Source organism: Bos indicus x Bos taurus, chromosome 3 (assembly GCF_003369695.1).
Source record: "Bos indicus x Bos taurus breed Angus x Brahman F1 hybrid chromosome 3, Bos_hybrid_MaternalHap_v2.0, whole genome shotgun sequence".
Lineage (NCBI taxonomy): Eukaryota > Metazoa > Chordata > Mammalia > Artiodactyla > Bovidae > Bos > Bos indicus x Bos taurus.
In genome coordinates, this window is record NC_040078.1 from 112144000 (window position 1) to 112167615 (window position 23616).

At 49.1% G+C, this 23616-nt stretch overlaps 1 protein-coding gene across 4 annotated transcripts in view; it reads left to right on the forward strand.

Annotated features, from left to right (window-relative positions):
* The window catches only part of CSMD2 (CUB and Sushi multiple domains 2), a 689612-nt gene that overhangs the window by 407773 nt on the left and 258223 nt on the right, over positions 1–23616 (forward strand). For 3 of the 4 annotated variants that reach the window (XM_027537925.1, XM_027537922.1, XM_027537923.1), the window contains exon 13: positions 6692–6874. The exons of the other annotated variant lie outside the window; for it this stretch is intronic. In XM_027537925.1, coding sequence (XP_027393726.1) covers positions 6692–6874 — 183 coding nt within the window. The remainder of the gene's footprint in view (positions 1–6691; positions 6875–23616) is intronic. 4 annotated transcript variants of the gene reach the window in all.

Genomic DNA, 23616 nt, shown 5'->3' on the forward strand with positions numbered 1-23616 from the left:
AACAATGCATAACCCATGCCTGCCTCTGCAGGGCTTACGTTCCAGTGGGTGGGGAGAGGAGCAACGAGGAGCCCACCTGGCGGCCAGCGGGGCACCAAGGGGCTGTGATGTGAATCTGCTTGTTCCTGATGCCCCACAGACAGTAGGCTCCAGGAAAGTGAAGGGTTTTGCTCTTTTCTTTCACTGCTACATGTGCAGTGTCTGGAAAAGTAACTACTGAAATGAAGAGAGAGATACTTGCAAATCAGTGCACAAAGGAAAAGACCAGAGTGCCAAGACAGCAAAGGGAAAGGGAGACATCTTGGAAGCCTGGGTAGGGAAAGAGCTCGGAAGAGGTGACATCTTAGGCTGAAGTCTGTCACGTGAGCAGTGGGCCCTGGGACATCAGGGAGGAGGGGACACTGTAGCCCAGGCCGAGGGGACAGTGAATCAATGAAGGAATGAATGACGTCCCACCCCACTGGAAAGACCATGAATCCTAGCTCACACTCACCGCCCCTCTCCCTCTGTGTGGCGCTCCCTTCTTGGAGCTCATCAAGTAGTGAATTTATAGAGACGCAAGATGCAGCTCCTTTTCTACAGATGTTGCCATGAAAGTGGATTCCAATTTGGTATTAGAAATGGGAAAACCTGGGGAGAAGATGGTACAGTTGATCACAGACGTCAGGGATAAAACAGCAGAGAAGAAGGAAAGTGAATACGCAGGTGGAGATGGAATTCTGAGGGTCTTTGAAGCTCGCATCTGGTGTTCACCAGCTCACTTCTGGTTGGCAGAAGGAGGGAGGGAGACAGATAAACACTTATAAAATAGAATTCTATTAAGCCAGAGAACAGGAAGCTGCATGCATGATCTTCTCCAAGTCAGAATTTGACTTAGGGATTCAGTTCTGGGCTCTGACCCCAGATTTGGTCAGCATCTGCCGGGAGGGTCAGGTTCCCGTGCCTTTTCCAGCAGGAGGGCAATGGGGCCTTGGTTCCCATGTGTTTCCAGCCGGGGTTGACCCTGGGTTTGGAGGGAAAGTCTAGATCAAGACATAGGGTGTCTGAGGGCCAGAAGCCAGCCCCCAGCCTCCTAGTCTTCCGAAAGGCTCTCTCGAGCCACACTCTCTGTTCTTCCTGACTCCCCACCCAATCCTGATTCTGTAGTCTGTACCTCCCTCTCTTCAATATCTTGGACCTCTTCACCAAATGCACCCTTAAACCTGACTTCCCCCGAGATCACTGTTCCTAGGAGCCCTCTCCAGAGCGGGCAGCTCCTGTCCGCAGACCCCGTGAACTTGACACTTGAGAGGTGGGTTCGTGTGCTTGCTCTCCAGTGCCTTCCACCTACGTGCACACCCTTCTGCTTTGCCTCGGCTGTCTCCACCTCTGCTGTTCACTCCCTCCTCGTCCAGGTCGCCAGCCTCTTCCTCTCCATCCTGAGTCTCGCCGCCACTTGCTTTTCCGTTTCTCAGCCTTCTCACCTCCTGGGGGTGAGGACCTTGCTCTCGCACCTGTGAAACCTGGATTCCACTCAGCTGCTCCGAGGCCCCTTGTGCCTTCTGCTCCTCCACCCCCTCCTCCCTCTACTCCATTCACGTCCTTCTCTTGGCTTCTCCATTCCCCATCCCCTCCCCCACCTACTCTGTTCACATCCTTCCCCCATCAACCCCGGCCCCTAGCATCAACCATCAGCTGTTCTTCGATCAATAGCCTCACCTCCCTGCCCACTGCCCTTCCTTCTCTCCACGTGCATGTGAACCAGTATACGGGGGCTCTGGGACAAGCCACACAGCCCTGCTCACGGGTGTCCCTGAAAACGAGCTGAGCCCCTCCGTGGACCCGGGGTCCATGGCTGTGTGTCCAGCCACGATTCCTCTTCTCCAGGGGATTGTGGCAGACATTCTGCTCAATGCTGCCTTCTTTTCCCCACGAGTGGTCCCCCGCCTTCAGCAAACATCATGACCCATCCTCCTCCTCCGCTTGTAATGTAGAGCCTGTGTCATCACAAGAGCTCCTTCAGCCTCCTGCTGTCCTTCCTGAAAGGTCGCTGTGGTCACCTCTGCCCTCCTGGCATCACGAGGGAAGGGGAGCTTCCTGATCTCTAAGGCAAGCCCCCAGCGTGCACTGGTCCCGGGCCTCCTGCCTGCTCCAGAACCTCACGCTGTTACTGTCCATTTCAGCTGACCATTCAGTGTCTCTCATTCAGTCATATTCTCCATCTCTGTCTCTCCCTCTCTCCCCTTCCCCATCATGTAATTACAGCCTAGTTTATTCAACCTTAAAAACCCTGCTCCACTGCCCCCTCGAGTCTACAATCCTCATAAGTTGCCACCTGACTTCTATTTGTTCACTTTGAAGAAATGCTTTCTTCACGAGTCATCTCCTCTTTGTGGATCATCATCCCTTTCTCCCACCCTGTGCCGGCCCCGTCATCACACTCGGCCTCCTGCCAGTAACCAGTGAGCTCCTTCCACTCCCCTGCGGCCACTCCTTTCTAAACTTCCACACAGCCCCCGGAGATCAGGAGCCTCCCTCTAGAAAGGGAGCTCCAGGTAGCAGGACCTGTGTCTGCCTTGTGCTCTGCACACTCTGCCCAGCCCCAGTGCCCCGTGTCGAGGGTCACCCTAAGTAGATGAGCCAATGCTTGTTGAATGCGTGAGTGATCTCCCTGCCTCCACAATCGCTACCCCCAGATCATTCTCCAGGCAGCAGTCAGGGTGACCATTTAAAACCCACATCATGAGATGCCTAGTGAAATGAAACCCTTTCCCGAGTCCCCACCCTCTGCCATTGCCTACACTCTGAAGTCCAGGCTCATCAGCAGGTCGCACAGGCCCTTCTGTGGGTTGGCCCTGCCTGCCTCTTCCGCTCTCATGCCTCATCACCTTGTGGAAAGTACTCGTGCTTATAGAAAGGCAATGTGGCGTGGTGGTGAAGAGCCCTGGAACCATACAAACTGGGTCTGGACCTTAGATCCACCATTTCCAGGCTATATGACCTTGGGTAATTGCATGACCTCTCTGTGCCTTGGTTTCCTCACCTTTAAGATGGGAATGGTAGTACCTAGCTCACAGTGGCATTGTAAGGAAGAAAGGAGTCAACCATGTGTAAAATGCTCAGAGCGGCTGCCAGCACATCGTCAGAACTACTGATTCATTGTGATCACAGTGATGAGTTGCCATCACTGCTGGGGTTGCAGTCCTGCCAACAGCCTGACTTCTGTGCCTCTGCTCGGGCTCCTGCAGCACAGGAAGGGTCCTTCCTCTCGTCTCCCTCCCACTAATGCCTTTCTCTTTTTCCCAACTTTATTGAGATGTAATTAACACATAACATTGTGTCAATTTGAGGTGAACAACGCGTTGATTAAATATGTGCATATATTGTGAAATGATTACCACAGGAAAGTTAGTTAATACGCCCATCACGCATCACCTTACAACGTGTGTGTGGTGTGTTGAAGACTTTTAAGATCTACTCTCTTAGTAACTTACAAGAATACAACTACAGTGTCATTAACCAGAATCACCATGCTGTGCAGCACCTCCCCTGACTTGTTCATCTTATATTTGGAATTTCATGTCTTTCAAACACCTGTACCCGTTCCCCTACTCCCACGCTTGCTCCCCCCCACCCACAACCACCATTCTACTCTGTTTCTGTGAGTTCATTTTATTTTTTTAGATTCCACTTATAAGTGAGATCATCTGGCATTTGTCTCTCTCTGACTTATTTCACTTAGCATAATGCCCACAAGGTTCATCCACGTCACAAATGGCAGAATTTCCTTCTTTGTGGCTGAAAACATCCCAGTGTGCATGTATGCCGCAGTTTCTTTGTCTGTTCATCCATCAGTGGACATGTAGGTTGTTTCTAGGTCTTGGCTGTTGCGAATATTACTGCAGTGAATCCCACTTGTTCTTTTTACCTGTTGGCTCCCGCACAGACTTCAGGCCTCAGCTTAGATGTCACCTCCTCCAGAAGTCTCCCCTGATGCCTGGGCTGAGACTGGGCTGAGAAGAGAGAGCCATGGGGGCACCAAAGAACTCAGCAATAAATAATATTGGATTGCCCAAAAATTCATGTAGGTTTTTCCATAACCTCTTATGGAGAAGCGTGAATAAACTTTTGGCCAGCCCAATATTTTACTGTTCTAGTTATTAAAAACCAAGATGAATGCAAAATATCCAAATTTTTTTTTAAATTTCAAAAATGACTCTGATGCCCAGGACTAGGATGAGGCAAGCAAGGTGAGTCATCAAGTGCTGAGTCAGATCTGGTCTTTTTATTAAAGTTCTAGTATCTCTCTTCCTGTTGGATTTGATTTATAGGCATCAATTTTGATTTTCTAAAAATCAAGACACTGCACTGAGATCATGTTTGTCTAGCTGGCTGAGTGCCTGCTGCTCCCTAAAATTTCACTCCCAAGGTTAGTGCCTCACTACCCACACCCCATCTCCAGCCCCACCTTCCAAGTGTGAGCTGTGTGCACCCTGTGTCATGAACACTAGCTTCCTGGTCTGGACTGTTTAGTCTTTGAGACCAGAGCCCACGTCCAGGTCCCAAGTGTCTGGCACAGAGACTGGCACACAGTAGGTGCTCATTCTATGCTTCTGATCATACTGACAGCAGGCGGAATGGAATGGGTGTGGACGGGGCCAGGCCTTCTCAGTGGAGAGAGCAGAGTGACTTCCCTCCTCCCCCTCAGGATGCTTGTTCTCTCACGCTGATCACACCCCCAGACTAGCTGGTGTGGTCTGGGGTGTAGGCAGGTAGACCCACATTTACCTCTTCTGCAGCATACCTGGGCCTCCCCAGAACGCCTTACACCTGGGTCCCCTCCCACACAGTGAGTTCAGCTCTGTCTTCACACGTGGGTAACTTCCTTCAGCTCTCAGAGGGTCCACAGTGAAAGTCTTCACCCAGGTCCTGTGTCCCTGAGACAGCATGCTTGGGGACAGCACAGGGAGGGGCCTTGCTGCTCACTTCTCCATGCTGACTTGTCTCGGGGACCCTGCTTCCATTTCTTCAGGTCTCCTGGGGCTCCGGGACCTGCAGCAGAGTGGCCACCTTCCCGGGAGCGCCTCCATGGCTGCGCTTGCCCAGGCCTGGCAGGAGAGCTGTCTTCAGAGGAGGGTTGGCTTGTGCTTTCAGGCGTGTGCAGAGGGAGCCATCAGGGGCATGCCTGAGATGAGAGGAGGGTGAGCTGACCCGCACTGGAGTCCTCAGGCCTCGTGCCTGGTCACGCAGACCCTCTTTTCCCCGAAACGAGGGACAGCAAGAGCTGTCTGACTTAGATCTCTCTCTCTCACACACACACATGCACACACACACACACACACACACAATGACTTTCTCTCTCATACACACTGTCTCTCTGTCTTTCTCATACACACACACTTTGACTCTCTCTAACACACACACACTCTCTTTCACACATACACACACACTCTGACTCTCTCTTGCACACACAAATCCACACACTCTCTCTCTCTCACACACACATACACACTCACTCAATCCCAGCCAAAGAACACCTTGTTCTGCCTGCTCTCATCTGTGGGCTGGAGGCCCTGGCTTGAGGGAGGGGGACCACGAAGGTGACCATGGTCACCGTCCAGATAAGGCAGCAGTGCCTGGGGCTCGCCAGACCTGAACGCAGGACCCAACAGCTGTGGTGAGAGAGTTTTGTGCAGAATCACCCCAACTTCAGGGACTGTGACTCCAACAGCCCGTAACAGTGCCCACGGAAAAGGCAGTGTCGCTTTGGCCTGACAGTCCTGGGAAGGTGTCCAAAAACTCCCACTATCCCAGCCCCCTGAATCACAGGACTCCTGCTGTCCTCACCTCACCATCTGTCACTTCATTCATGACTCGGAGTCCTTCCTGAGGGTGCCCTCCTCCCTGCGAACCGAGCTCCTGCTCCCCACTCCTTCCCCTCCTCTGCTCCTGCTCTTCATCTCTCACAGCACCAAGCTCGTAGAAGTGGGGGGCGACTCCGGAGGAAACTCCAAGGCCGAGGCCAGGACAGAGGACTTCCCTGGGGTGTCTCAGTCCTGACTGACTCTCCCACCAGGCCTCCACCCGTCACGCCCTGAGTCCAGACCTCCAGAGCTGTCTGGGGGAACCCACTGCCTGTGCGACTCACCACTGTTGGATCCATGAACTTTAAAAGCATGCTTAATGAGTCCTGTGTTTTTTCATTTTACCTGCTCCTGTCTCAAACAGAATTAAAAATATATCTTCGTGAAAATGCTTCCAGGTCAGAAGGCAGTGGGTATTGATTCTCACATCATCTCTGGGTGGGGGAAAGGCAGGCAGCACAAAGGCAGCCTCCCTCCCATTTTGTTCTTACCTTCACTGCTCAGGAAGGGACTGGGCCTCAAATCTACCAGGGAACAGGCATAATTTGAATGCAGAGTCCAGTCAGTAAAGAAGGCTCCAAACCCTGTGAACCTGTGAATTCCTAGGACAGTGTCTCACAGGGAACATACAACCACCTTCCCTGAATAAAAACAGCCAAGCACCTGGAGTATTCCTTATGGGTGCGGAGTCCCAGAGCCGGAGGGCCCGTTCCTCCCAGGGCTTCTCATCAAAAGCCCACGGGGTCTGTCTGAGCCCTGCCCTCGTGGCGGAGGTGCAGCATCACGCCCCGGCTTCGGGCGGTGTGGAGTCACCACGTGTGTCTGTTCTCTCCTCTCCTCTCTTGCAGAAATCGAGCAGGGCAGCTGTGGAGATCCCGGTGTACCTGCCTACGGCCGGCGGGAAGGCTCCCGGTTCCGCCACGGGGACACCCTCCAGTTTGAGTGCCAGCCTGCCTTTGAGCTGGTGGGGCAGAAGGCAATCACGTGCCAAAAGAATAACCAGTGGTCGGCTAAGAAGCCAGGCTGCGTGTGTAAGTGAGCGGGGAGGGGGGTCGCTTCTACGCAGAAGCCAGGGACCCATGTCCTAGCCTATCTGGGGGCCCCGTCCTTGGGAACCTCGTAGGGTCGTAACCACAGTTTCACTCTGGTTGGCTTCTTCTCTTTCTTGAAACATCTCTGGCTGAGTCCTCATTTCTGGCAGTGACGTGAACGGTATAGCACTGAGCGTGACTGCTCTTGACATCCGGGGCTTCTTCGACAGTGCCTTCCTCTCCCCGGTGACCCTCGCAAGCACTGTCAAACCCAGACGTTTCCTCCTCACCCTTCTAGTTGTTGGTGACGCCACACCGTCGAACCAGGGTGGAAGGTGCTGGCAAAGCTCGTAAGGCTCTAGACACCCTGCCAGCCTGGGGGTGCTGCGGGATACCATGACCGTGCCGGGACTCGCGGGTTTCATCCGATTGCTTCCTCTTGCATCAGCTGTAGGGAGGGGTTGGGATCCAGCTGTCTTTGAATTGTTGATCTTTGGGAGAAAGGGTTGGAGTTGAGTGCTCTGTTCTCTGGGGACAACAAGGATTCTTTTCTTCCCTCCTCTGGGATGGTCTGACTTTGCTTTCCGGCGCAAATAATACTTTAAGTCCTGGCTCCCAGGGAAATCAGCTAGCGTGAGGGGGCAGTGTGTAAAGGAGCAGGCTTGGTCTTTGTTCAGACGTCAAAGGTTCTCCCTCCCTGGGCTGTCGTCTCTTTTTCTCCCAATGCTCACCCCCGCCACCCTCCATCTCTTACAATCTGCTTCCCCCAGGGAAGGGCCGACAGCCTGACTTCTCGTCTCCCTTCTCGGTGGGTTTCTCAGGTGCTGCCTCGTAGAGAATGTTGGCCCCTCGCGGCAGGGAGAGGAGTAACCTGGGAGACTATAAGGAATATCTGTGATGATGGAGAGTTTGGCTCAGGAGTGGCTGGGCCAGGTCATACCACAGTGACTACGTCTTGAACAACCAAAAAAATCACTTTGTGTAGTGGGCAACGCATTTTTGATGACCTGTGAGTTTTACGTAAAAATTCTTGCAGAGGTTTAAAGATCAAATCGCTCTTAGATGTACATTAAGCAAATCAAATTATTGAAAAACATATTGCGTGGAATCAGTCAGAGATCTCTGGCCTGATGTGGTTAGGATATAGTGCCTGACAACGTGCACCCTGGGAGCTGGGGGTAGGGGGCAGGGGGCAGGGGAGGTTAGCAGGGAGTAGGACTGGGCAGGTTCAGAGATGAGCCTAGGGCAGAATGGGCGGGTCGAATGGAGCCCTGCAGAGCGGGTCAGAGTCAGGTCCTCAGAACGCAAAAGGTCTGAACTGCAAGAGTCCCAGGGAGCGTGGGGGCTCCATCTCTGAAATCCATCTGGGAGAAACAAGGCAGGGAGAACTGAAAGGGTCAGACTTCTAGAGCAGAGAGCTGGCAAGAGTGAAGTGTGCCTCAGAGCCAGCTGGTGACTTAGAACCAGGATAAAGCTCCCTGCTCCACAAACTGAGACATGCAGGTAGCAGAATGCTGCCTCTGGGAGGTGGGGCGGAGTGGGGGTGGTCTGTCACTCAAGCCCTCCAGGAATTTATTTGCCCTTTTGGCTCTTAGAAGTACTTTCAGGAAATCTCTGAAAACTTCAGTCAGTGCTGCTCAGCAGGCTCTCTGCTTCCAGGAGGAAAGCTGACAGGATGTTGAGCACTGCTTACAATCAGCTGAGAAGAAGCAGAGGGCAGAGGAGTCCTGGCGGGTACCGGGTGGTACTCTCTGTGGTTTAAAACAAGGAAGAGGAGCCTGAGGCTTATTGATGAGAACCGTGAAGCAGGCACTCTTCTTAGGGGTGGGGGGAGGGGGGGAGGATGGCACTTCTTCTTCCAGATGATTCTGGGAGATGGGGGGTGATATCCCCAAGGTACTGCCATCACTCAGGTATTTCTGATCATGTCGGTATAACAAACATGGCTGGAGTCTCAGGGATGCTGCCTCTGGTGGAGGAGGCCAGAGAGGATGTGCTGGCCCCAGGCTTTTGCACCATGAGCAAGGTCGCAAGTGAGTGCCATCTGTCAGCTTCCTCTCTACTGAGACCCCAACCCCTAATCTGATGCATCCCTGGGTCTCAGGCTTTGCCTTCAGGGAACTCCTGGTCTAACTCATGGTGAAAGATGGTACTAAGACGATCTGGGTGCCCTGAGAGAATTAGGGATTCAGCATCTGGAGATCTGTGTCTTAGTCTCAGCTCAGTTTCCTAGCTCCAGCCAGGGCAGCTTCTCTCTGAAATTTGCTTTGCTGATCTATCTGATGGGGTTGCACTCCCCAATTCTAAGCCTTTGTGATCATATTTACAGGAAAAGACAACTATGATACGGATGGTCCTCACATTTTCCATCATGAACACTTGAAAACCACTTTCTAAAGTGGGTCATTTATACAGAGCTCATTCTTCGAGGGATAAAGTTAAAACATGGCATTCTCCTCCTGACCCCAGATCAAATATATAATATAGTGTGTGATCCTATAATAGATGTGTGATCCTATAATAGTATGTGATCCGTAGAAAAAAGGACAATATCTGTAAGCATTTATAACAATATAGAATAGTCCAGTCAGTCTCTGTTTTATAATATGGTCATAAATATACGTAGAAAAGCACCTCTAGCAAATGTCAGCTTAAGTGCCTTAAGTTTCAATATTAGTCACGATAAATATTAACACATATTTAGCAAACAATGTCATTCTTTCCTTCTGAGGGTTTAGAAGAGGACTTGAAGTTGGGGGGTGTTTTGAAGGCTCAGATTTCTTTGAACACTTGTCCAGAGAAGTGCACAGCAGTGCATTGTTCTCTTGCAACATTTTCTTCAAAACAGTTCCTTACTCGGGAATGGCCCTGCCGAGACGATACAAGTACACTCTTGCCTTCATGTTCCAAAACATTTTCTGCAGCGAGCAGGGACTTCAGAATCATTTTGTTGGCTTGCGAGCTGCCTTCGCAGTAGTAGATGCTCAGTAGATGGTCTTTCTTTTCATCTCGGTTTTAAAGATGATGATGTTCCTCACCGTGAGAAGCATTCTGAAAGAAAAGATGGAACCGGCGTCTTTTCTCTTCCTCTCTCCTCCTCCTTGGCTGATTCACATCTCCAGGGATCGCTGCTCCAGAGCAGGTGGCAACAATGGCACTTCCCATCCATTCAACAGTATTCTTACTGCATTCTTACCCTGTGCCAGGCTCTACCTGGAGAACTGGTGCTCAACCCGGGGTCCTGGTGAGAGAGTGCCCCCCAGGTTTCAAACACCCTTCACCTTCCCAGAAACTCTGCCTGTTTCACTGGCTTCCTTACAAAAGCACCATATGGGAGCCTCTCCCATATAACCCTGTCCCCTTCTTTCTCCACAAGAGATACAATAGAAGGAAGATACAAATAACCGATGGTGGTTTGCACAACACTTGATGCTTTGTTGACAGGCTAGCACTTCACACTTCATAAGGAAGCCAGGAAACCAATTATCAGTCCATTAGCAGCCACTTGCATAAGAAGTTTCAAAACAGCCTTCACCAGGAAAATGCCAAGACCTCACAGATGCCAGCTTCCCTTGGCCATTTTGTAAGCCACCAGGAGAAGGCGTGAATCCTAATTGCTCAGTTCCTAATGTATATGGCATAGGTGTGAAATGAGAATACACAGGGATGCATGCAGTGTGAGTTACAAATCAGCAAGCGGTCCTTGAGAGACCAGGGAAGGGAGACGTGGGTCCTCAGGGGCTCAAGGAAAGTGTCACAGAGGATACAGGACTGGAGGGTTGGGAGGTAAAGGAGGGTGCTCCATACAGGGATGCTGCAGGATATGGTCCTCTCCTGGCACCCTCCCATCCTTTCTCCACTGAGTTACTCCCCTCAACCATTCCCTCTCCACGCTCTGGAATGGACACACACACACACACACACACACACACTCAGATTTCTGGTCAGAGGAATGGACTAAGTCCTCAGGTCATTGAGATTCTCAACCTCAGCACTACTGACATTTGGGGCCAGATAATTCTTTTGTGGAGGGTGCTCTTGTGCATTTTAGGGTGGGTTAGCTGCATCCCTCCTGTCTTCTATCCACTAGAAGCCAGAAGCACAGACACCCCTTCCACTACTAACTGTGACAACCAAATACGTCTCCAGACATTGCCTGTATCCTCTGGGGGAAGAAGTCACCCAGGATGGAGAACCACCAGTATAGGAAAAGCTAGTCTTGTCAGATTCTAAATATGATGAAATCTGTGTATTTGCATTTTAAATTAGGTCATGATTAGAAACTATAGAATTGTGACAGTGAGGAAGCATGAGGTAAAGGGAGATGCCAGTGTTTCTTACATGTTTTGCCATTGGGAAGATAGGACTCTTCCCTACAGCATCATGGAATATTTATTCTCTTATTTTACAGATGAAAACAAAGCTCAACTAGGGTCAGAAGTTATAGAACCGTTAGATGATGGGCTGGAATTTGAACTGTTAACTGACAGAGTTGGCTTCTGTTCCAAATGTACACTCTCTCTATTGCCCCAGATTTCCAGAATTCAAGAGGTCAGTAAGGACATCAAAAGCTTAGGACGACAACATTAGTCCAGACTGAGAAACAAACAGTGGTCTTAGCTACTCCCATGAAGTAACAGAAATTGACAAGAGTGAAACAAATCCGTGAGGGCTAGACCCATGGCCCTTGTTGGGACTACACCAGTATTTATTCTTGTTGTTCAGTCACCAAGTCGTGTCCAACTCCTAGTGACCCCATGGACTGCAGCTCGCCAGGCTTCCCTGTCCCTCACTGCTTCCCAGAGTCTGCCCGAGTTCATGTCCATTGAGTCAGTGACACCATCCAATCATCTCATCCTCTGTCGCCCTCTTCTCCTCCTGCCCTCAGTCTTTCCCAGCATCAGGGCCTTTTCCAATGACTCAGCTGTTCACATCAGGTGGCCAAAGTATTAGAGCTTCAGCATCAGTCCTTCCAAAGAGTATTCAGGTTGCAATATACCTTTGTTGAGGTCACTTTTTTCATCTTTACTTTTTCTCATTCCTTCTACCTACCCATCCATTTATCCATCCATATTGATGTATTGAGCACCTACTATGTACCAAATCAGCTGCATGAGTAGGTGTGGCCAATCCTGGTAAAATTCTAAACTGGGACACCTCTAGGGATGATCCCGCTCAGGCTGAGGGGCAGAGATCTTAGTGCCATGTCCGTACAATGTACTGTAACTCTTTCAAGGAGTATCTTGAGTCCAAGGACCTCTACTCAGCACAGACTTTTGGTATACTCTAGTATTTTAAAGGTTTAAATAAATAAGATATTCCTAATTTCACTTCTTTCAACCAAAGCCAATTTCAAATTTGGCCATTCCTTTTTGATTCTTACCCACACACACACATATTTCATATGGTTTTAATCAAAGTGAACATACCGTCTTGCATTCTGTCTTTTGAAGTTCATGGTTTTAATCAAAGTGAACATACCATCTTACATTCTGTCTTTTGAAGTTCATATTATATTGCATATCTTGTCATGTTACTACATGTCTTTCGTACTTTACCAGTCTTAAAATCTATGGAATATTCTGTCTAGTGAGTGGACCATGACTTAGCCAATTATCCTCTGGGGGAAATGCAGTATAGCTCAATTATTTTTTTATAAGCTTTTAACATCCTCAAGCATGCATGCTCACGTGTGCTCAGTCATGTCTGACTCTGTGATCCCATGGACTATAACCCACCAGGCTCCTCTGTCATGGAATTTTCCAGGCAAGAACACAGGAGTGGGTTGCCATTCATTCTCCAGGGGATCTTCCTGATCCAGAGATAGAACCTGCGTCTTTTGCATCTTCTGCATTAGCAGGCAGATTCTCTACCAGCTGAGCCACCCGGAACCCATCCTCAAGCATATGACCTTTTTATATCTTTTCTTGAATTCTGTCCTTGAGGTAAATTTCCAGAAATGAGGTTGTTGGGCCAGAGTAGGAACATTTAAAAATACTCATATCATTCCCCCAGAATGTTCTGCCAGGTCATAATGTCAGTAACAAAAGCTTGAAGGTTAAGACTAAGATTCATATAACACATGTCCTTCCCGTCCAGAAATATGGCATAGATTTCTCTGTGTGTTCATCTGCTTCCATTTTTCTAAATGTTAACAACTTTATAGTTTTATTCATATAGGTCACATGTATCTCTTGCAATCTTTACCAGCATCACCAAATCTCAAGGATTTGTGTGGCCTTTTAAAAATTGCCAATTTAATAGGTATAAATTGAATGCATCCCTCCAGCACACCCTTGTCAACTTCCATGAAGTGCCAAATGTTATGATAAGTGCTGCGAATCTAGAGATAAATTGGGCACAGCCCTTGACCTCAATGAGCTCGCTTGCACATGAAGATAGACATAATTATGTAAATTAAAGTGGGCTCTTGTGGTTCAAAGTTTACTTTTTCATCTAGAAGCATTGGTGAATCAGATGCATTTAGAAACCGCCCCATGAAGGTTCATTCTTTTATTTGACACATATTCATTGAGGTCCAGTGATGTGGCAGGTATCACAGGAGGTGTGTAACAGGGGAGCAACCACCCTTCTGTTCATAGAGCATAGACTTTCATCAATGCTGCTAGAACAGTTGGGCCTCAAAGATGGGAGGATGGAGTGGGGGCCCTGCTGGGAAGAAAGCTACTCTAATGGCCGTATGGGTTCTGAGAGAATCCAGGGGGTCTGGGGCTCTGCAAAAGGAGGATGTCCATTGGATACATCGACACACATATGCACAAGTGTGCACACACACGCGCGCGGTCTCTCAGTACTCGGTGTGTAGTGGTTCCCAAAGGAGTTGGCTGCTCCCAAAGTGAGAGAATGAAAGAAGGGAGGTAGGGTCCATGGGAGTAGGATCTAGAGAGAGACTGCGGGGTATGCGTGGCTGGACACGTGTCCCTGTTGGAGCACGAGGTGTCAGGATTTCCATTACAGGACTCAGGTCCTGGCCTTTCTCCAGCTGGCCTGGGCGCAGCCCTGCCCCACAGGGACTTGGAGCATTTGCTGTTTGCAACCCCTGGGTAACAACTGTCTATCCTGACACGTGGCTATCTATGAGAGTGTTGCGTTGGTGTTTTCCTTTTCAATTTGAAGGCTCTTTCCATTTGATATACATATTTTCCCCAATCTCCAGCTTTCTTTTTTCTTTATTTCTGTTTTGCTAGTTTGCATTGTACAGTTGTTTTACATATTTATGCAGACAAATCCCTCGATATTTGTGATTTCTTTTCAAAGCTGACAAAGTTATCATTCTGCCACCGATCTGAAAAAACAGTCTGTTCTATTTTTGGTTATTTGTCAGTAATTTGATTTTTTTTTAATATAATTTGTTAATCCATCTGGAGTTTATTTAGATGAATGTATGATATTGTCCAAACTATTACACAGTTTTCCAACACAATTTATTAAGTAATTCATTTCCCTTTTGATTTGAGGCAAATGAATTGTTCTATCACATTCTGAATCCTCGGATGTAGTTAAGTCTGTTTCTTGACTCACCGCTTTGTTCAGCTGCTCATTTCTATCTTAGCACCGGTATTGAATAATTTTAATTGTTGTTTTATAATATGTTCTAATATCTGGCAGAGCTGGAAACTACTCCTTCCTCCGTTAATTATTTTCTCTTTCAGAATATTCATTGTTATTCTCATCTGTTTGCTGTTCAAGATTAATTTTAGAATCATTTTGTCATAGTAAAAAAAAAAAATCCTATTGGGATTTTGTATGTGTGCTCCTATTAAACTATAAATTAACTTCAGGAAAGTAGGCATTTTTATACTACACAGCCTTCCCATCCTGAAACACGACATGTCACTCTTTTGTCCGTCTACTTTCATTTTTCTAAATATAACAGCTTTGTGGTTTTCTTCATATAGGTCACATACTTCGCTTGCTAGCTGTATTTTTAAACAGGCAGCTGCTTTTCCACTCCCCTCCCACTTCAACCGCAATGCCCTGTTGACACGTGAGGCATGTCCAGTTTTCCTTCTTCGTGGCTGAATCCTCTCATTCCCCATAAATATTTAACCCCAGGTTTTCCAGGACAAGTGCAGTTTCAAGCATCCTTTCCTTCATCCCAGAAAACATGATCACGATAACTAGAGTCCTTGGAAAGTGCCTCTTTCAAACGTTCAGAGAGAACTGGGATCAGCTGGGGTTTGAAAGCGTCAGCCTCAGTATGACAGATAATATTCCTGGTAATTGCTTGTGATCGGGGTGGGGGTCGTGATAAGGGTAGTGTGAGCTCCCTCTGCTGATATAATGTTCTCCTTACTTCTCTGGGCTTCCATAAAGGTCCCATAAACCCACATGGGTCCCTGGAAGAGAAACAGAGAACCTGGAGATTGCTTTGGTCCAACTTTGTCAATTTCAGGTCAATTCCTAGAAGTTGAAACCAGATGGTTTCAGGCCCCCTTCCTCTGTTACCTGGTCCCCCAGCATATGGACACTGAAGACGTGTGCTAGCTTGTGGTGGAGCTGGGGGTGCCTGCTCTGTAGACGGTCTGCAGTAACTCAAAGGGTTCGTTTTCCAGAGAAGAAAGTCCTGGCAGTGACAGGAGGTGGGAACCGTCTGTATCTGCTACTGCAATGGGGAATGGGCACTAAAGTCAGGGCTGTGAAGCCTGATGGGGCCACAGGGGCAGCCTAGGAAGAGAAACCTGGAGTTGAGGGAGACTGGGGCTGGGAGAACTGACCCTGGATGAACAGATGGCTCATAAAGAGGCCTGCCAGTATTTCCAATCAGAATATCCAAGGAAGTAGCTTCAACACTTGTCTCACCAGACTAGAGTGGGTCCTATATTGCTTGTTACCGTTGTTCTTAAATAGGCAGATACTTGATGGGGGAAGGTGGCCTCTGGTCCTCACCAGGGGAAGAGCGTCTACCCAGGCAGGCCATCCCATCCCCGGCAAGAGGCTGCCTTTTCATTAAGAGCTTCTCTCACAGCAGGGACTGGAGAAGAGACCAAGAATCAGGAAAGCAGCCCAGTCCCTGGGCTGGGGCACACATAGGAGGGCAGGGATGGCAGGTGGGGAGGGTCTGGAAGCTCTGCGTGCCTGTGGGTGTGCCAGGCTCCTCACAACCCCACCAAATGCTGACTCTGGGGAGCCATACTCATTGTCACCCCACTGGTTTGAGGGGATGGGACTTCCTGTGACTGTCAGCCTTGGCTGGGCTTGGCTCAGGATCTGGCTGTAAGAACTGAGCCTGTAGAACCAAGGTATTCAGTGCACTGGAGAGTTGGGGTGGAGGGTCTCATCAGGCAAAGACTGGATGGGCAGGGATGGCTCACAAAGGAGGCTCCCAGCACATCCAAGGAAGAAGAATCTACACTTTTCCCACCAGGCTACTGTGGGTCACAAACATCACTTGTTACCTTTATTTTTAAATTGATACTTTATGGGGGAAGGAGGTATCTCTGGTGGCCCTGACCAATATAAAATGAACCCCAACCCAGCTAATTATTAGAATCACTCATAGGCTTTTAAAGACAGAGAATCTTGGTCTCATCCCCAGAAATTCTGATTCAGCAGGTCTGGGATGGGAGCCAGGAATTATTGTTCTAAAATCTTCCTAGATGATCTGTATCAGATTAGTGAACCCCACTAATAAGGAATACCCTCTGTGTGCCAATTGCTTGCAGGAGTGTTTGGGGTCATTCCTGAGGGGCTTGGTCCCCTGATAGGATGGCAGCCTCGTGGGGCATGGGTTTAGAATTTATGTGGTCATATGTTGTGACCATATGTTGTTGCTATGAGGCTGGCATAATGTGGGTAGTTTTGATGGTGGTGGCCTTCTGGGGTTCAAGGAGTGTTGACCTCCATGTTGATATCCTGGTGGGGAGTGGGATGCAAAGTTCAGTATTGTGACATCACAACTCAGTGTTTTGATCACCTGCCTTTCACGTCTATGAATGCAAAAAATGTGGAGGGGAGGTCCTCTCCACACCTGACACAGTGCTGCTCGACCCTAGGACAGGGATGGCAATAATTCTCATGTGGTCCTTGTCCTCCAGCAACTCATGATCTAGTGAGTGTGATAAGCACCTTCTTTTATGATAAATCAATCTTTGAATTACTGCAATTTAGAGATGTGGCCACAAAGTGCTGCCAGTATGTAAGGAAGAAAAATTCATTCCAATTGGAAGATTCTCAGAAGATTTCTTCTGAGCATCATGGGCAAAATTTCAGCCCAGTCAAACCCAGGAATCTATCCAGAACCAAACTGCAAAAACAGCTTAGAACAAGACCCAGACCAAAGGCCATATTCCTACACCTAAGAGTCCTGGGCCGAGGTATCTGGGCACCACAGTCACCTGGGTGGACTGGGGGCTGGGAAAACTGACTAAATTTTAGGGGTCTTATCCTGCATTGTGACCTCTCCTTGAGGGTTGGAGCCGGAGAAATGGGTATATCTGCTTTTCTCACTTTAGCTTTCAGCTTTGGGGATCAGAGCAGACAGGTTCTTTTCCTTTTATAAAATTTTTGAATTTCTCTGTACACCAAGTGCATTCCCCATGCAGCAGCACAGACTGTGCCTTTTCCACGGTTCTCTGTGATGTCTGCTCAGAGAGCTACGGGAGAGACCCAGAGCCTCTCTAATCAGGGTCTGTTTTCACAGCTGCTGACTCAGGGCCTGGGGCTCGAAGCTCTCCCAATACCCTCCCCCATCGGTGAGCCTCTAGACGAACTTGTCATCTCAACCTGGAAGTACATCCCCATCGAGCTCTAGGTGTTGTGGGTGTTCTCGGGCTCTGAGGTTTCTGGGGAAGACACTGCTCACCTTTTGTAGGGACTGGATTTCAAGGACAGCCTTGGGCTACACTTCTTGGGGGAACAATGACCCTTCCTCCCTTCCTGTGAAGAAAGGCAATCTTGGGGGTCTCCGGAGATGGGCTCGGTGACAGGACTACTCCCCTCGGCTACCTCGTTAACTCCCATCTTACTCAGGGAAACAGGTCAAGGGCATGCCCCAACCTGCTCTGACTATGGTCTTGAAGGTAGCTCTCTCAGGCTAACTATAAACTCACCTGTATCACTGTGGATTACCCGGAAGAAGATCCAAGTATACTTCTTATGATCCAGGGACTTCCACTGAGTGTGCCTTTCCAGTTTGCAGTGGCTGCTGGTCTGCAGTTAGGACTGGGCTTAGAGTGGCCAGGACCATGGATAGCTCTAGTCTCCCTGAGGGAAGATGCTCTGGAGAAGCTGGTGGGGCTCTCCAAGAGGGTCCCAGGAGCACCTTGTGAGCTGTTGGGAATGTAGATTATACCCTTTCTTGAGTTCCCCTGAACTCATAGGAAGGCTTGGGTTCTGGGACTACATCATGCCCACAGACTTCTCACCAGCTCATAGCTGTGTCTGGCTGATGACATTAATGAAGAAGAGGTGAAGTAAACCCCGACACGGGGCACAGAGGCTGACTGAGGTCTGCCCCATGGGGAGAAGAGTCTTCACAAATATCACTCAGGGATCCTAGGGGCTGGCCTGAGCATCTGTGGGGCCTCACAGCTGTGAAAGCGCTTTTGAGAAGCCTTTGCTTGGCGTACGGAGAAACCAGTCATCAAGGCACCCATGCCTCACCCCACAGGGCATGGCTCCTTGGAATCCCAGACAGAACTCTAGTCCAACAGAACAGTCAGCGCTCAACTACTGTCAGCACCGTCCGGCCCCAGGCACCTCCGTGCAGCTGATAGAACACGTCTCCTTGCCTAAGTCAGTCTTCCCAAAAAAGGTGGTACATGGAGTCTTAGCCGCCAGGCCGTCATCCCCCCACAGGAGGAGTCTGGTCAGAATCGCCCACTCATCCATGGAGAAGAGCTACTGAGGATCAGAGTGCAAACTTTTTGGTCTGGCACCTTCCTGGTTGAGGAGTGGGCTATGCTGGGGAGAGGTGGGGAGACCCCGCTCTCGCCCCCGCAGGCTGGTTGAGACTCAGAGGTACGCTGAGCAGAGGCCTTTGTGGAGATGTTGTGTGGTCTCCAGCAGGAGCGCTGAGACATGCCCATTGTCTCCAGTTCAGCGAAGATTGATGTGTGGTATAATACCCGGGTGCCCAGGCTTGGGACTGCACACCTTGCCTTTCAGAAGCTTTATCGTAATGCATCTTCACAACCAAGGTGTGATTTCAGAGTGCTTAGTCTAATTTTGCTACATGTGGAAGTAGAAAGTGAGGTACAGAAACTTCCCCCACTCCACAACACCAGACAAACCCAAATTGGGGGGCCCAGTGGCTTGATCTGACTACACATACTTTCCTAAGAATGTATGGTCTGTTTTCAGGGTAAAAGCTGAGCCCGGGGAGTGCAGAGTGAGCTCCTTCCCAGGAGTACAGGGCAGGCACTGTCCTCACACATGGGACCAGCAGGGACCAGAGATGTCCTGCCTGCTGGTGACAGGAGATCCTCAGTCATCAGCTCAGGATGAGATCCCAGCTCAGAGCCTGGCCTTGGCAGGGACCTCTGAGTGGGTCTAAAGAGGGTCTAAGCCCAGGGTAGGCTCCAGGAGTGGTTTGAGTGGGCATTCTTCCACAGGTGTGGCAAAAGTCAATCACGACTCAGGGTAGTTTCAGACAGCAGGAAATTCCCACAGGTTGGCCTGGTGCTGATAAGCAGTCACTTTATACCAAGAACCTAGCCAGCCTCTAAGGGGGTACAGTCAGGGTCCAATCGCAGGACACAAGAATTTAGCAATTGTCAGAGCCCTCCTGGTGAGTTTTGGTTTAAGATTTTCTTCCAGAAGGGGACTGGATTGTGAATGAGGAACTACTTGCTCAGGATAAAAGATACTTTTGTGGAAGGAAAGTAAAAGACCGCGTGTGGGGACGACCATCCGTCCATATTTGCTTGGGACCATCCCAGTTTACATCTTCCGTCCTAAGGTAATTACTGAGTGGTCTCATCTTTCGTTCTCAAAAGTGTCCCAGTTGGGGCATTATGTTCTATGATCTCCCCAACCATGACCCAACAGACGTCATGCCAAGAAAGGCATGGAGCCTCAGCTGAGCACTCTGGATGCCGAGGGTGATCTCTGAGCCAAAGATCTGAGAGGTGCAGGGATGGACTCTTCCTCCTCCTCCCGTCATCCGTGCCCCCTCCCCTCTCTCACCTTTCCCAGATGCACTGGCCCTCTTTCAGACCTTTAGGTACTCTAAACTCTTTCCCACCTCAGTGCCTTTGACCTGAGGTTCACCGTGCTGGAATGCTCCTCAGGAAGCTGGATCCTTCTCATCACCTCCTCAGAGAGGCTTTCTCTGACTACCCCATCCAGAAGAGCCATCCTTCACTTTCCCATTTCTCCATCCCTTGTCCTAAGTGTATGAGTCAACTTTTGCTATGGCATCAACTGTGCAAAAATCTCAACAAATTGCAACAACAAATATTAATTTCTCACCTGCATCCCATGAGGGCTGTAGGTCAGGTGCAGCTCTGCAGGGCTCAGGGGAAACCTACATAGCCTCTCATTCTGGGGGTATCTGCTTGAGCATCCCTATGTCATGCCCTCTCACCTTCCGTGGGACAAAGTCACCAGGCCAAAGTCGATGGCATAGGCAAGAGGGCTCTGCCTAAAAGGCAGCAAGGAAGGGCAGGGAATATACTCGAGCACAGTAAGCAATGCTTTTTCACCTGTTGATTGCCTGTGCCCTCACTACACTGTAAATTTCCTACAACAATATATGTCTTATTCACTATTGTATCTACAGTACCAATCAGATAGCAAATATTTGGTAAGTACTGGTTTCCTATTATAGTTATTACTAATCATGTTAGTATCAGTGTTATTATAAAGACAAAGCCAAAATGGTAGGGATAAGAGAGGCTTTGGTTTGGAGGACACCTAGCCAGCCAGAGCCTCCTAACGTGGGGTTTCATTCTACACCTCTCAGGCCAGTGGGGTAATAGTCAAGGTTGGCTTGTGTACTGCCTTAGTCCATTCGGGCTGCTATAATAAAATGCCACAGACTGGGTAGCTTATAAACCAGAAAAATGTATTCTCACAGTTCTGGAAGCTGGAATTCTGAGACCAGGGTGCCGGGGTCCTCCTCCTGGCCCTCCTGCAGGTCTCAGTCTTCTCCTTATATCCTCACATGGTGGACGGGGACCAGGGATCTCTCTGGAGCCTCTTTTATAAAGCATTGACCCCATCCATTCATGAGAGCAGCATCCTCACTATTGAAGTAGCTCCCAAAGGCCTCGCTGGCTATTACCATCACCCATGGGCATTAGGATTTCAGTGTACGAATCTGGGAGGACTCAAACATTCAGACCTCAGTGGGCTCTAAGCAGAATGATCCTGGCATACAGACTCTATGGCTGCAGCTAGCAAGGATAAATGGGGGGAGGGAGCCCACAACACTCTAGAAAAGATGCTTAACAGAGCTTTCCAGATGGACAGGAGGAGACAACACTCTAGAAAGAAAAAAGAGCCAGAGCAAGACCTAGCATTAGACTTGCACATCTGCAGGACTTCAGTGGTCCAATATGACCGGAAAGTCATGGGCAGTGGGAGGTGGGGAAATAAAGATAAAAGAGGTTGGCAAGGGCCTTTGGTCTTTGAGGTCTTTTTGTGCCCTTTAGAGAAGTTCAGGCTTTATCCTCAGTGCAACAGGGAGTCTTTCAAGAGTTCCAAGCAAAGATGAAACATCATGAGAATTTGTGATTTACAAAAATCCATTCTGGAGCCAATATGTAGGATGAATTCAAAAAGAATGAGATTTATAGACAGAAAACCAGGTAGGCTATTGCAGTAGGAAGAAGACCTTCCCTCAATAGGGTGTGATGAGGATGTGACAACTACAAGAGACATTGAAGAGATAGAATCAGCAGAAGTTAGTTAGACTGGATTTGGGAGCAGGGAAAAGGGGTTGATATGTTTTCCTTAGGCAACTGGGTATTGTCATTCATGGTGATAGGGAATGAAGGAGGCTTAGGAAAACAGATAAAGAGATCAGTTCTGCACATGCATTCGAGGTGCTGGTGGGATCTGCAGTAGGGAAGCATATCAGACAGTTACACACCAAGTCTGAATATGCAGGAGGGTCTGGGCTACCAGTGTCATTTAGGAGGCAAGAGCATGAGGAAGGTGTTGTGGAGTGAGATGCGGCCAAGGCAAAACCCATAACTGGGCAGGCCTGAATTACTCCCTGATGCCAGGGAATGTTCCAGATGCAAGATTCTAGGAAAACCAGGCTGGGGAAAGAAGACTAGGAGTTCAGTTTGGGCCATATTTAGTTTAATTTGCTCTGATAAAATCCAGACTCCTCCTCCTGGGTCTAAAAGATCCGTCATCCTCTCCAGCTCATCTCTTGTTCCTAGCTCCATGGTTCACTCTGCTCCTGCTCTGTTGTCCTCCCTTCTCTCCCTCACAGTCACCAAGCCTGTGCCCACCTCAGGGCCTTTGCACTTGCAATCTCCTCCACCTGGAGCAATCTTCCCTTAGGCCAGATGACTCCGTATCATCAGGCCATGTCTCAGAGGGTGCTTCCTCAGACGGGCCATCCCTGACCCCACCTTGAAAGCAAGCTATCCCCCTCCATTCACTCTTCCCCCCATTCCACCTTATGTTCTTTCTTACCGTTTAGAATGCAGACTTCATGAGGCTGAGGACTTGCCGATCTGTCTGGTTTGTTAACAGCCCCGCCCCCCTCCCCACCATGTCTAAATTAGTCTTTGTCACACAGCAGATGCCCAGTGAATACGCCAGCTTGGTAAGGACATTCCAAGGTCATTCAAAGGGGCTGTCAGAGCTGGAGTGGAAAGCCTGGGGTGGGTGTGATTGAAGACAGAGGGGAAGCATTTCAGGAACAAGAGAGGGCTCAGCTCTGTCAAAGGCCCTACTCACCTAGTGCAGGGGGCTGGTGCTCATGCCTGCCTAGGAGGTGGGGATGGGAAAAAACAAAGAAATGCAAAACTTAACACAATTCATGGCTTTACGTCAAATATTAACCGAAGGAGACATGTTCCATGCTCAGTAAATACGTGGGCAGCGTCATCCCTTTATGTCTGATGCTCCTTTTGGAATGTGTATGTATGAGTTTCCAAGGAGCTGACCAGGTGGCTCTAGTGGTAAAGTATCCACTTGCCAGTTCAATCTCTGGGTCAGGAAGATCCCTTGGAGGAGGACATGGCAACCCACTCCAGTATTCTTGCCTGGAGAATCCCATGGACAGAGAAGCCTGCTGGGCTACGGTCCATAGGGTCACAAAGAGTGAGACATGACTAAAACAACACACACATACTCATGCATGCTCACATGAGTTTCTAGAAAGCATTCTCAGTATTCTTCTCAAAGAGAAAACCAAGCACTAACTTTATCTTGTTTGCGATAAGGATGAGCCCAGCTGGGTAGCCAGTTTCAGCCTCATGTATGTGACCTTGAAGACCTCATCCAGCTTCCTAGGGCCAAAGGAAGTTAACAATTTTCACCAGCTCCAGTGCCAGAGATGTTAAAATGACTCTGATGAAAACTACCGTACCCTGAGCTTCTGAGAATAAGGAGGTGAAAGGAATTCACTAGTGGGTTTGTGAAGCCCCTGCCTCCCACTCAGCTCTAGCGTTCATCAGCAGGGATGCCTCAGTTTACTGGTCCAGAGACGCACAGTGAAGCAAGAACCATCTAATTGGGCCTCTGCTGCTTGGGTGAGCTCTGCTGGAGAAATCGCCCAACCAGGCAAATTGGCAAAGCTACACATTCATGGTCAC